The following is a 13,296-nucleotide window of genomic DNA, read 5'->3' on the forward strand; positions in this document are numbered from 1 at the left end:
GGCCACCGCAAGCACTGGGGTGGTAGTGGGAGCAGGAAGGGCAAGGCAGGATATTCTAGCCCTTAATCAGCCCATTTTCCACCTGGTGCCACACAGGTCACCTTACATTCATGCTGGTCCTGCCCTCCCAAACTGCACTGCAGCTCTGGGCAGCTTTTTCCCCTTTGCTTTCCCAATAGCCTAAAAGAGATGGGAAAACTTGGAGGGTTTTTTCAGGAAACGTGTACCATCCTAAAGAGTTGTTCTGTCCCCTGGAGAAGCAGCAGATCTCGTGGTCTGTAATGTCCACCCAAAGGCTGTGTTAACGCTTCTTAGTGCTAGCACGAGCCCTGCCTCTGGCGGCCCCTGGCCGGGAGAAGAAAGCTTGTAACTCAGGAAAGAGACAGTCATAATATCTGTTTGTAAGGGGTAAGAAAGAGTTGCTTGTTGGATGGGTATAAAAGAAACCTTTAATTCCAGCCAGGATAGTCTAATGCGTTAGCCAAGTGGTGGTAAAGAGCATAGTACCACCAGGCTCTTGTATGCGGATGCACAGAGGCTTTTCGGGAGACAAATGCTGTTCTTTATCCACACAGAACAGCAAGGTTTAGTTTTATTGATCAAACTGCAAGGCTGATCTAAAAGCCATTTTAAAGAAAACTGAAATTATTTATATTGCTATAATTGGAAATAAGGGTAGGAGTGACACTGGCATTATCTCTGCTTGCTGCTCTCTGCAGCCAATGCAGCTGGTCTTCCTCCATGCAGCTCAGATCAGATGTTGATTTTTGCAGAGATGGTGTAACTCTGCTGACAGCAATGAAGTTACATTTATGAAAGAGACTCCAAAACCTTAAAAAAAAAAAAAAAAGTGAATTTTAGCTGCTGTGCACTGGATAGACCCAGTAAGTATCTATTATCCTAGGCAGATCTTTGTAGGTAGGAGGGTGTTATACTGCCTGGATTCACCAAGGAGCAGTGTCCTGCTTCCCTGCTGTTTGCAAATACTGACAGTCAGCAAATCAGTAATTGTAGCTTCCAGCTAATATCACTTTCTTTTTTTTTCTGCATAGCCTTCTGGCACTCTATAAAAAGATCTGGCGCACTACATAGGATTGGGTGGCTTTGAAGCAGCGGAGTCATCTGGGTGTGAAACTTTGATTTCCTGTGTCTTGAACTGTTATTTCTATCTTTCCTCTTTAGAAAACCCCCACATCTCATGCCATGAAGGAAGAGAACTTTCTTCGTCGCAGGTTCTCCCTCTGTCCAGCCTCGTCCACCCCTCAGAAGGTCGATCCTCGCAAGCTGACACGCAATCTGTTCTTCGGGGCCGACAATGACATCTACCCACTCAGCCCAGGTTGGTTTCTGGTGTGTCAGTGCAGAAAGCAGCATCTCAGGTGCTTAAGTAGAGATTTTAGCACGCTGCCAGGTAACAAAGAGAAACAAGTTAATGTGAAAGAGAGAGAGAAGCTGTTGCAACACAGATGTTACTGTATCCCAGACAGTGCTGCTGTCATGATGCTATTGTCTTTCATTGCCATGGCATTAAGTGGGAATGGAGGGCATCAGAACTGGGGTTTGTAACTGCTTGAACACTGCATGGCTTCACATTTCTAAAATCAGTAATGTTTTCGGGCACTTCTACTTTGAGGCACTTGATGTGTTTCACCCGAAGCGTTGGACTCGTTTGAGATTTACTGGCCCCATTTGCGGACATTTAATGGCAGGCTTCCCTGTTCAGATTTAGAGCCTGGGATAAATATTACAAGAGCAGACTCTCTGTGGTTAATGTTCTGTAAATATCTGCAAGCACTACAAGTACCCAGAATCTTGACAGGTTGCGGTGAATGGCAGACTGGTTTTAAGCATTCTCTTTACATCTTTTTTGCTTTGAATTTCCTAGCACCCTTTTTGAAGGAAATAGAGCTCATTTTTATTGTTTCAGAATTTGTTGCTCACAATAAACATTCAAGTCTTTCCTTGATTGCAGTCTGCAAACAATGCTTCAGTTCCAGTGTGTAAACAAGTGCTTCAGGGAATAGTCACAAGTTTGTAGAGCTGTCATTTGCAGCTGCCATGCCAGTGCTAAATAACCAAACCTCACAGCACCTTTGTGAGCTCTCAAAACACTGATATCTAGAGAAAGAACATAGCATCTGTCAAAAGGTTTCAGTGTTCATATAGACGTAACACCCGACAGACTCTCTGGGATTTGCAGATGTAGAGCAAAACCAGGTCTGGGTTTCCTGAGCTAATTGTCTTTAAGTGCAAAGGTTTCAAGGGTCTCTGAGTTTGCAGGTATTTCTATTTGTGGGTGTCTGCTTCAAGGCAATGGGGAGCCTATTTTCGGCAGTGCTGACTAATCCTGGCTGTCACTGAGGTTGCTGGACACTTCAACAACCTTTTGGTAATCAAACTGAAAAAAACTTAAAATGGGACACCTACAATCTCATACATTCCAAACCTGTAGGGACTTCTGAACAGCTAGCTGCCCAGAAGTACAGTCCGTACAAATGTGTGGTAAGTAAACAGCTGTTTCACTTCTGCTGTCCTTGGGAGCTGAAGGGCTGATTTTTCAGGCTGTAGCCACTTCCCTTTCCTTCAGGGAGATGGGGAGCCATAGCTTAGGGTTTGCCCATCCTTCAGGCCTTACCGGCGTTTTCAGTGCTAACAAAGTTACTGACTTCTTCACAGAGGTATTTCAGTGCTGTAATCTTTCAGAAACGAGGGAAAGCTGGGGGTTTCAGCATGGAGGAGGTAGCTGGAAGAGTTTGTCAGTTCCTCAGCTTCCCCAATCATCTTGTGTCTCTTTGATCCCTGCTGGCAGCTGGACCAAACAGCCTTGCTGGGCTCAGCAGAACAAGTGCCTTGAACCACGCTGGAGCTTTTGTTGGGCTGCGCAGTTCTCCTGAGTAACCTCCAGCACTGGCATCAGCGAGGGCGGTAGCCCTCTGTATTGCAAAGGAAGAGCATCGGCCAGAGAGTTTGTAATGGAGAGAATATCCCTTTTAAACAAACAGAAGTTACTGCTTTGGCCAGGGGATTTCTTGCAGAGAGTCTGGGGTTTTGCCTATCCTTACTTTTTTTTTAACTCTTTTCATTTCTTTCCCAGTCCCCACAGAGCTGCCTTGTCTCTTTTTTTTCCCCTCATATTTCCCGTAAGAAGTAACTGTCAGAAGTTGCCATTTTCCGTGGTGGGCTCTCCTTTCACTCCTTTGCTGCTGCTTCTGCCTCATTTTCCTCTGAGCCTTGTGTGCTTCCTCCCACCTTCTCCCTTCCCTCTGAAGGATGCTGCTATCACCATAGATAAGCCACAGGTCTACGTCCATAAGCCACATCCAATATTTCTCCGTCCCCCATTTTTCTTTGTTGTTTTACGTGAACTTTCAATTCTTGCGGCTTTTCCAGTGGTCTGTGTTTTGCTGCCTGACCCCAGCAGATTTTCTTTACAAGGGCACTGGGCTGATTGTGTTGGGTGGGTGCTGTGGGCAGCGTGGGCAGCAAAGCCCAGTGATTTCCTGCCAGGAATTTGGTGGGTTGTGAGGTGGCTGGAGCTGCAGGTCTCACAACACCAACACCTAGGATTAGCCCTCCAGCAAAGGTGTGCAAGTGAATAATTCAAGAGAAGGGAGCGACAGACTTTACACCTCAGGCAAGCTACGCCATGAAGATTCAGTTCAACGAGAGGTTTTTTTTTAAAGGAAACATATGGGAAATGCAGAGGGCACTATCTGATAACACTTTGGACTTTTTGCCTCTTGCTTGCATACAAAAATGCTAATGAGGAAGACATTTTATAGGAAGTTCACAAATGAGAGAGACATTAATTCATGTTGCTTGCTCATGTCTGTCTTTCACTTAGCAATAAGGAGACAGAATCTTTCTCTATTTTCTCTTTCAGAGGGCAGGAAAGAGTAGCTAAAAGAACTTTTAGGGAATCTCTCTTTTTGACTAGGCTGCAAGATCACACAGTGTCTTTAAATAAAAATTTAGAATAGCTTATCTGCATCCTAAGAGATGCACTTTCATGAATATGGGAATTTTACTGTGATAGATACATGGAACTAAATTTCAGTCTGGTGTACACATTGAGCCATGTGGCTGATATTTACAGCAGTATTGGGTTTTAGTTGCCCATTTTTTATCATTTTGCCACACATCAGAGCCTGTATTTCCTCTTGTAGTTATCCAGATACTTTATCAGAAAGCCTATAAAATAATAGTTCATGCTGTGTGGAGCTAATCATGAACTCCTCAATAACCCAGTAGTTTTGCTTCCCATTACCACTGATCAGTCATGCTTGCTGTATTGTTCTTTATAAAGGGGAAAGGCAAATGCACCTGTAGGATTGATGCCCAGCAGAAAACCAAAGAAAAGGAATAGTTACTGGTCTGGAAAGGAACTAAATATTTATTTTTCCTGTGCACGACAGTAATGGGATAAAAGAAAGTATCAGTAATTCAACTCTGTAAATGCAAGACTGGAGTGTTTTCTTCACGATGTGGTGAAGCTGATTCCATAAACACCACTGATTCCCTTCCCAAAATCTTTTTCATTATTTGGTGCAAAATGTTTGGGCTACTTTGTGGAGGACCCTTCTTTGCCTGCCCTGCTAGCAGCCAGCACTTTAAGTCAGGAGAGATTCAGCTCTGTTTCTGCTGTGGGCATTGTGTTTTCTTGATCAGGGAGATAAGAACTTCACCTTCTATAGCCAGTTAATATTTAGCTTCTTTTATGTTTTTATGTGGTTTCCTATTTATTTGCTCGAGGTGGCTATGTCTCTTGTGCTTTGGGTGGGACTCTCGCTTTTGGGCTTTCTGTAAACTTAACTATGTGTGCAGGTTTTTGAGAAACTTGCACATCATTTCAGTGAAGTTTGCTTTCCAAACAAGGGCTGGCTTTCTCCCTCCGCGTGGCTGCAGCAAGTCTGAGACAGACAGCAGAGAGTTCTCCTTCAAAAAAACCAGCCTTTCCCTCACAAGTGCCAATAGGCTTAAAGAGTTTGGCGTAAGAAAACAGTATATGCTGCTCCATAAACATATCTTATGAATCCTTGTAAATGATATGGTAAGAGTGAACAGTTGCATATTCCCGTTTTTCATAATACTCTGTGAGCAGGATGGTCCAGAACCTCAGGAACAGCAAAAATGTCATTGTTCAGGTGCAAACCCTTTTCACTGTATTACTGAGAGAAGGCAGAAATCTCTCATGTCGAGGCTTTTTGTATGGATACCAGCTTGGAGTTAAGCTTTCTTTAAGAAATGAGACATAATGAAGAATAGATGTGAATTCTGTTATGCTAATAGACGCCGTTCCCTTGGAGCAGGCAGCAGCTGATTCCCATTAACTTTACTTGAACTTTTAGACCATATGTTACTTTCCCATACATGCGCAGAAAAACCTCTTCATGAGAAACAAGTGCAGCAGCTACATGGCTTTGTGAGTTCATTCCAAGCTCCTCTGCCTCTGTCAGGGAGAGTGGGGTCTATAAAGAGGAAAGTGCCATCAGAGAAAGACAAAGGACGGAGATACAGGTCCTAATCCATGCACAGCAGTGCTTATAGCCATCCTACTTGTCATGTTAGCACAAGGTGACTGGCAAATACCCGGCCACTTGGGATTTTCTCCTGCCTGCGGACAGTAGGTTTCCGAGTGTGTTATCTAGGGCTCGGTGTTTCAAAGGGAGGAGTGACAGTTAAGAAACTAGGTTAAGATATAGGTTCCCTGTTGTTGCATCGCCTTCCTATGTGACTGCGTAGGTCCTTCCTCTGCTTCAGTTCCCCACGTGAGCAACGCACGTGCTGTCCCTCTTTTCTCCCAGGCTTGGAGGTGTTTGCTTTCTGTGTCAGCGTGGCTGTGTGCACATGGCACAGTGCAGCACCATGCCACAGGGTGAGAAACACGTCTGAAACCCCCACCACCCTAAGGCACCATGTGGAAAGTTGAACACCTTCTAGGGACAGTTGTCCCACAAAGCCTTTTTTTAAATTTAAGAGTTGATACACCCAACTGCCTGTTAATGCCTGTAAAAAGGGCATGGTTTTTGTCCTGTCTCTTTACCAGTGAAACCCTGTAGCACAGTTGCAGTTCCGGTTATAATGGGACATGCTCGTTCTCTCACATGTCCCATGATGGAAGTCCCATGGCCATGAAGATATTTATGTTTTAGTAAGCTTCTCTGGCTGATTTTTCTAATGGTGCTTGGGTTCTTTAATGGCTGCTCTGAACACTCCAGGACACATTATGGCCTCTGACACATCTGTGACAACTTCTGCTGACTTCAAGAGAATTGGGACTTTCTCTCGCTGGTTTTGGATTTGGTGGTGTTTCCAAGACTGTTTAAAAACACTTTTAAGAGTTCCCATGTTTGCAGTGTGCTACAGTTGGATTATATTTCACTGTCTCAGTGGTTCTTTACTATGTCCAGTATTCTGAAGCTCCAATTGCTAACAATTTTGAGAAGAAAACTACATTGCAATTGTATAACAATGACTGTCTTGGCACTAAAAAGCTAGTCTCATCAGATGCTATTTCTTGGCTTTTTTTTAATAGAAGCTCTATGCTTTCTTTTACTGTACGGACATGATTACAGTTGGCAAAAAGAACAGAATTTATCATAATATTTTATTGCTTGGACTAGGACTATGCACACTCATACTAGTACATAATGTGTATAATGTACTGCAAGTTTAATATATTGGGTAGTGGAAGTATATCTCTATAATGATTGCAAAATGTCATAGTGTTCATAAATACTACTTGTTATTTGAAAGTGTTTCTTATTTTAACAAATAACTTGGTCAGAAGACATTGATCTTCTGCAGCTTTTTAAAATTTGGTTTCACTAATTATGTCTAGATACTGTTCTGTCTTCTGTAACGTTTTATGATCATGGCTATTATTTGTCAAACAAAGTGTGCTATCAAGTGCATCTGTGTATAGTTGCCAGATACTGACCAAGGAGGATAATGTATTGAATAGCTGCTTATTAACTGAATTCCATTTATTATTTGCATTGAATGGGGCATGGGGTATGTAAGAAAAGAACAGACTGTGGTAATGTAATTAAAGACTGCATCATAATGCAGACACAGAAGGGAGCTGATTAAGGAGGCATAAGCAACCTTATTTCTGGTTTTTTCCAGTCTTCATATGCTGGACTTTGCAACCATCACGTTGTTTTACCACGGTGTTTTCAGACCTAACTTTTAAGCAGTACTTGTTGCATAGCCCAAGCATGTGGATCCAGGCTATTTCAAGTTCCGCAAGATCCCTCTCTGTGATCCTGCTGTGCCTGCTCCTGCTCATGACAACTTCTCTTGTTTGCTGTTAGCAGTAGCCCTTCTAAGGCCATGAGTAGCCATGGTTTTGCACAGAATTCCTCTGTTTCTGAATCACATTTATTTGTTACAGGAAAAGACGTGGAAGGAAACAGCCCGTCGGTGCTGAAGGATGAGACACCACAGACTCCAAACTCCATTAGTAAGGTACTGTGGGATAGGGATCCATCCCTAGTCTTGCTTTCATTTCTTCTCAGGCTGTTATTAATCATTCTTACTCTCTTTTTTTTTTTAAAAGTCATTGAGCAGGCCTCTCCCTCTGTTCCTGCAGGAACTGTGTGTGCATGTTTTGAGAGAAAGAAAATGAGTGGTTTTGCATGGTTGGGATGACAGAGAAGCCCACACTTTCCTCTGACTTGATAGCACCTACTGCAGAAGAACCCTGTTTGTTTGGGCCTCATTTGTCAGTGCAATTAGATATGTATAATTACAGTTGAAAGGTTGATTTTGTCAGCAGAGGTGTCTCCTGCTGTTCCTGATCAGCAAGGCAATCATAAACCTTAATTGTTTTGGAAGAGAAAGCTGTAATATTTAGTGTAGTGCACAGCATCCGAAACTGTGAGTCAAGATCCTCAGAGAGCGCTCTGGGAATTGGTGTAACAGGAGAGGAACGCAAACTCATCAACATTTCCTGAACACAATGTTTCCATCCAGCCTGCTATGGAGAGGTTAATCTGGATCTAAAAACTCTGGATCCGGGTGTTCAAAACCTGGTTCTACATCCAGAGTTACTGAGTGCCTGGGTTTGATTTCCTGTAGAGATGGAATCAACATTATAAATTAGATCTGGCTTTAAGATTCATGTATGGGCTTTTTTGGCTGCAGCTCCTTAACATGTTTCTGGAGGGTAACTAGAAATAGAAGCAAGGCCTGTTAATAAATTTTTAACTAAATTTATTCAACTATGAAGCTATAAAATGCAAATGACACCAGCTGAAATGAAAATATAACATGAAGGAAGCAGCTGCAGACAAGTGATTTCTTATAATACATGAAAAAAGGCTCTGCATCTTCAAATACATTTGGCTGTGCTTGCCTGGAGCTTGCAGGTTGTTCTGTCAGGATGCCCTGGCAGAGGTCAGCACAGGGACATGGTGATGAGAGGAGCTTTGGAAGTATGCAACAAGGGCTCATGTATGTGTCCTCTGTTATTGCTGGAACCTGGCAAGCTGCAAACCAGCCTTGGTTTTGCTTTTTCAGGCAGGTTCCTTATGGGAACCCAGCCTGCCACTTACCATGGCAGTGGAGAAGCCCAAGGACCAGGTAACTGTGTCCAGGGCTTTGTTTTAAAGCCAAGTGTTCTGCACGCCTTACAAGGAATGATGTTAAATTCCCAATGACTTAGGAATGTAAAGATAAGGACTTTTCCTGGACAGGACAACTCAGAGCACTGAAATGCTGTCCAAAAGGGAGTTAGATTTCTGAGATGCAGAATGAATGCAAGAGTAGGAATGTACTTATGAGAAGTATCTGGGTGAGAGCATGGCTGAACTGTATTTTCCCAGCCTCAGGGCCTGCCTTGCTATTTCGTCTCCTACAGGTGTGTTTTTGAAAGGAGAGGCACCCTTGGAAGATTTGGGTGCCCACCTAGACTTCTGCCATGCTTTGTGTGCACCTGGGAGGCGTTGGTGGCTCTCTCCTTGACAGTGTCAAGAACAGTTGTTAAGGAGAGATAAGAGAAAATGCACAGCGAAAAACAACTGCATTAGATTTGTGATTCAAAACAAATGTGGGTCTGAACCTGGACATGAGCTTTACTTTCACCAACCCAAGACTTTGGTTTTACAATAGTCAAAATTGCTCTGAAACACCAATGGACTAAAAGCAGATATGAGGACCCCAAACCGCCAAACTTCAACTTGCCTACTCGCTTGCAGTGTTGCAGGCAATTGCTCTGGCTACTGAATGGGTCAGAGCTAGGTTTTTCTTTCCTGCCTGAATGTTCTGCTTAGACACACAATGTTTGATTCAAAGACTTTCCGCCTCACCAGACCTGTGCTGTAGCGCCTGTCATTCTCACTTCACTCTGCTTCGCCTTGCTGTGTTGTATACTACCTTGTTCTTCTCCAGCCACGCAGCTTTTCTTCTGTCTTGTTTTGCAGTGTCAGTGACAGTAGGGAGTCCCTATTGTGAAATGTCTTGTACTTTAAAAATTTAGGCAAACTGGTAGTAGTGTGCTTAATATTTATTTTTTGGTGTCCACTCAGCTCTAAGGCTATAAAATGAAACCTTACTGTCAGGTGTAAGTAGGGATCTGTCACAGTATTTCAGTTTAAAAATAAATAGCAATTCCACCTACTTGAACCAAAGGTGTGTGTACTAATTGGGTCATGTTTAGATTCCTGATAGCAGGGGGGAAATAATTTTTAGAAATCAAACTGTAGGGTGTGCTGATTTAATTAAGAGATTCAAAAGTAAATGTTCTAGGTAACAGATCTGTGCCATGAATACTTCCCCTTCTTTTGGCACAGCGGCTATAACAAACCTTGTTGGAAATCAGTGTTCCTTCAGCAACGCTATTTTGATGTACCACACCAAACTGACTCTTTTCACCCAGTAATGAGGAAGAAAGAAAAGCAAGTCAAGTGATTCGGTCCCGGGACTGGGGCTTAGGGGACCTTGAATTCCCAGCTCTGACTTGGAGTCCCTGCATTTCCCCAGGCAGATTAATTGCATTTCTGTTTCAGATCTTCATCAGTGAGGTGGAAACAGTTCTACATTTTGTTCACTCAGGCCATATCTACACCGCATGATGGAGCAGGCTGCAGGTTTCCCAGGTTAGCAGGCACCAAGCAGAACATGCCATAAAAACTCTATAAACGTCTGTGAACTTGTGAGCTGTGAAGCCATTTAATTGCAACCACACTACCCTGTGTTTGAGCTCATAGAAGGACTGCTTGTCTGTGTCTGAGGTGTGAACACATCCCAATTATCCAGTCTGTACAGACAGTAAAGTATTTGATGCTGGAACATTTGCTTTCAGTGTGTGTGTGCAGTTCTTACCAATATGTATTTCTGATTCCAGTTGTGGCTTCTCACCCCAAATTTTATTAAAACAAATTTAAGGCACAGTTCAGCTACATATTACATTGCCAACTTTCCTGCAGCGTATTTTCTCCTATGTAATTTTTCAAGTGGAGTCTCTTTCATCTCCTTCTTCAAGGGGGAAAAAAAAAAAATTATTAGCTTATTTATTTCAGATTGTTTCTCATATTCTTTTCTCTCTTTTTTTTAGAGCCCTTCAGCCTTGTTTTCTGGGACCAGTGCTCATAGTGGGGTGTGAAAGTATCACAGAACTGTCTCTAAGCCTCAGGCTTATCTCTGCAGCCAGGTTGTACAGTTAGCACACAGCTGATACTGACAGGAGATGCCATTCTCTCATTTTGTGACACATTTGGCACTGCTAGCATCCTTTAGGGCACCTTTGATTGCAGTATGCAGTGTTGCATTTTCTCTTTCTTTCCTTCCTATGGTTACCTATTTATTCTACTATCTGGAGAGCAGCTGGGGTCTCTTGATATACATGCAGAGCCCACAAAGAATTGAAGTGTATTTTAAGGAATAGTCAGAAAAATCTTGAAGCTGGTGCTCAGTGGTACTTCACTCTTTTTAGTCCCCCAGTAATGCCACAATGAAGTCTAAAATTATCACATTGTAGGAGTGTGGCTGTTGCGTGCACAGTTATATGACATATGGGAGAGCAAAACTTAGATTGCTTTGTTCATCTGAATGAGTTTTTCCACATGCCTGAATTGTTCAAGTCTTTATTGTGTGATTTGTAATCTGAAATATGAATTTAAGTGGCCGCTAGAAATTTAGTTTAGCTGCAAAGTAGTTTGAAACAGCTCATACTGATCACTTGAGATTTAAGCTGCACCCATGCTGTCTCAAGCTTATCCTTCTAGATCCATGAATCATGCTCATAACCTCTGAGTTAATTCCAGCCATGGTTACATTTGGGCCTATCATAAAAGATCATTCACAACTCCGGCAGCCTACAAGGGTAACCTTTTCCTCTGCTCTCCCTTAGCCAGTAAACTGAGAAATCGGTTGTCAGAGGGATCCAGACATTGCAGGAATCAGCTTGGAGAGGCTCAGGAGTGAAACATCCCCTGTGTGTGCTAAGCACAGCTTTATAGGAGAGCCTGGCCTTTCCGGGTTAACTGGACCCTTGCTGGCTTTTCATTGCCGTACTTTATGCTGCTGATGTTGTGGATGCAATTATTTTGGAGCTCGTTGTCTCTGTCAAGACTTACACACAGTTCCTGTGCCCTGGCCCACATTGCTTCTTCGATTCCATGGGCAACATTTTAGGGTGATCACTGTCGTCCCCAGACGGTTTTGCAGCTGATTTCAAGTGAGCAGAGGTGTAGCCTGGAGTATCTTGGGAAAATCGCATAGAAGAGGGGTGGGATTTTGCACTGAGATGGGAAACATGGAGCATCCCTAACTCGTGTAGGTACATCAAGCTCTGAAACTCCCAGGTGCCTCACAAAGCAGAACATAGGCAATAGTAACTGTTTGCTTACAGAAATGAAGTCTCGAAGTTGATAACTTTGGGTATGCCACAGCAGTCCTATCACGTCACCTTGGGTCGCTGGTGATCATAATTCCTTAATCCAGTGTTTTTGATGGGGGAGATGAGGGTAAATGGAGGTGCTGAAATTGAAATGATTTATTAAACAATTTAGCAAAGCATATTTTAAGCTGAAAGTCCACTTGTTTTTCACTGCTCACTTTCTTGGTTTGTTTAAACTCAACTTAGGAACAAAAGTCGGACCTTACAGCTAGACGGGAAAGCAAAGCTTTGCTTCAGATTTCTGCTTAGCGCTACAACTGTATCTTTCTCAGCATGCAACTTCCTATCTTGCCTAAAGTGTTCTTTAAATATTCTAAACTTGCAGAACGTTCTTCCCACAAAAGGCACACTTAAATGATCATATAGCAATCCCATGAGGTCTGTGGCTTTTTCGTTAATTACTATAATCTGACACAATGGAGCAAAGTGTTCCGCTAAACAGTAGTATAACTTGATATTTGGAGTTGCTTGGATAGCTGAATTTCAGCGATGATTTTCTCCAGATATTGCTGTCTTGTCAGCTATTTATTTCTACAGGTTTTTCAATTTGTGCTAATCATTGTGCTATTTCACTGTTGTAAACACAGTTGCTGTGTCTTTGTAATGTCATTGAAATGAGGGGGATTATTTTTGGCGAACTAGAAGGTTTGAGGTGAAAATTATTTGACTTGCTGTAAAGCAGCATATTAGTTGAAGGGTAACCTTTACTAATGCAAAGCTTGTTTGTCAGTAAGAATCATTTCACCGACTCTGCTGTGCTTTGGATTAGCTGTTAGTTCACAATAAAATAAAAAAGTTTTAAAAAAGAACTGTTTATAGTAAATTGAAAACAAAGTTGTTTAAATGAGGTTGAGATATCTGTAAATATTCACATCAGTAACAAGAAGCTCTTCACTTCTAATGTTAAACCTGGCTTTTCCATAGTGTTTATACTACTTCAGGAACTTTTGTTTCATTTCTTTTATTTCTGCAGTGATACAGATCTGTAGCAATTATACGTGGAAAAGATACGGGGAGATTACATGTGAGCAAGGATGTGTCTCTCACGTGATGGCTATTTTTGCTTTTGTGAAACATAACTTATGACCCCGACTACTTTTGTTCTGCCTTCAAATTCCCATCTGGTTTTGTCGTTTTGTCTTTCTCTCACTTGGATGCAAAGAAGAAAAAAGAGCAACTTGTAAGCTGTCACTCCTGTTAACATGCAGACCACCGCTTGAGAATTACTTTATTTAAATGTTTCTGACTTGGAATAAGTCTGTCTATTTGTCCCTCATTACGCATTTTTTGTGTTCATCCCATGCAGCAAGGATTGCTTGTGCTAAACAACAGGATATTCCTCTTGCTGTTATCCAAGGTACGGCATACTGATGGGCTGGCATCCCCCACACCAG

At 42.4% G+C, this 13,296-nt stretch overlaps 1 protein-coding gene across 2 annotated transcripts in view; it reads left to right on the forward strand.

Annotated features, from left to right (window-relative positions):
* Positions 1 to 1,203: 1,203 nt before the first annotated feature.
* OSBPL5 (oxysterol binding protein like 5) overlaps positions 1,204 to 13,296 on the forward strand; it is a 63,372-nt gene continuing 51,279 nt past the window's right edge. For both annotated transcript variants that reach the window (XM_075712371.1, XM_075712372.1), the window contains exons 1-3: positions 1,204 to 1,339; positions 7,397 to 7,475; positions 8,192 to 8,195. In XM_075712371.1, coding sequence (XP_075568486.1) covers positions 1,204 to 1,339; positions 7,397 to 7,475; positions 8,192 to 8,195 — 219 coding nt within the window. The remainder of the gene's footprint in view (positions 1,340 to 7,396; positions 7,476 to 8,191; positions 8,196 to 13,296) is intronic.

The sequence above is a fragment of the Pelecanus crispus genome, chromosome 6 (genome assembly GCF_030463565.1).
Source record: "Pelecanus crispus isolate bPelCri1 chromosome 6, bPelCri1.pri, whole genome shotgun sequence".
Lineage (NCBI taxonomy): Eukaryota > Metazoa > Chordata > Aves > Pelecaniformes > Pelecanidae > Pelecanus > Pelecanus crispus.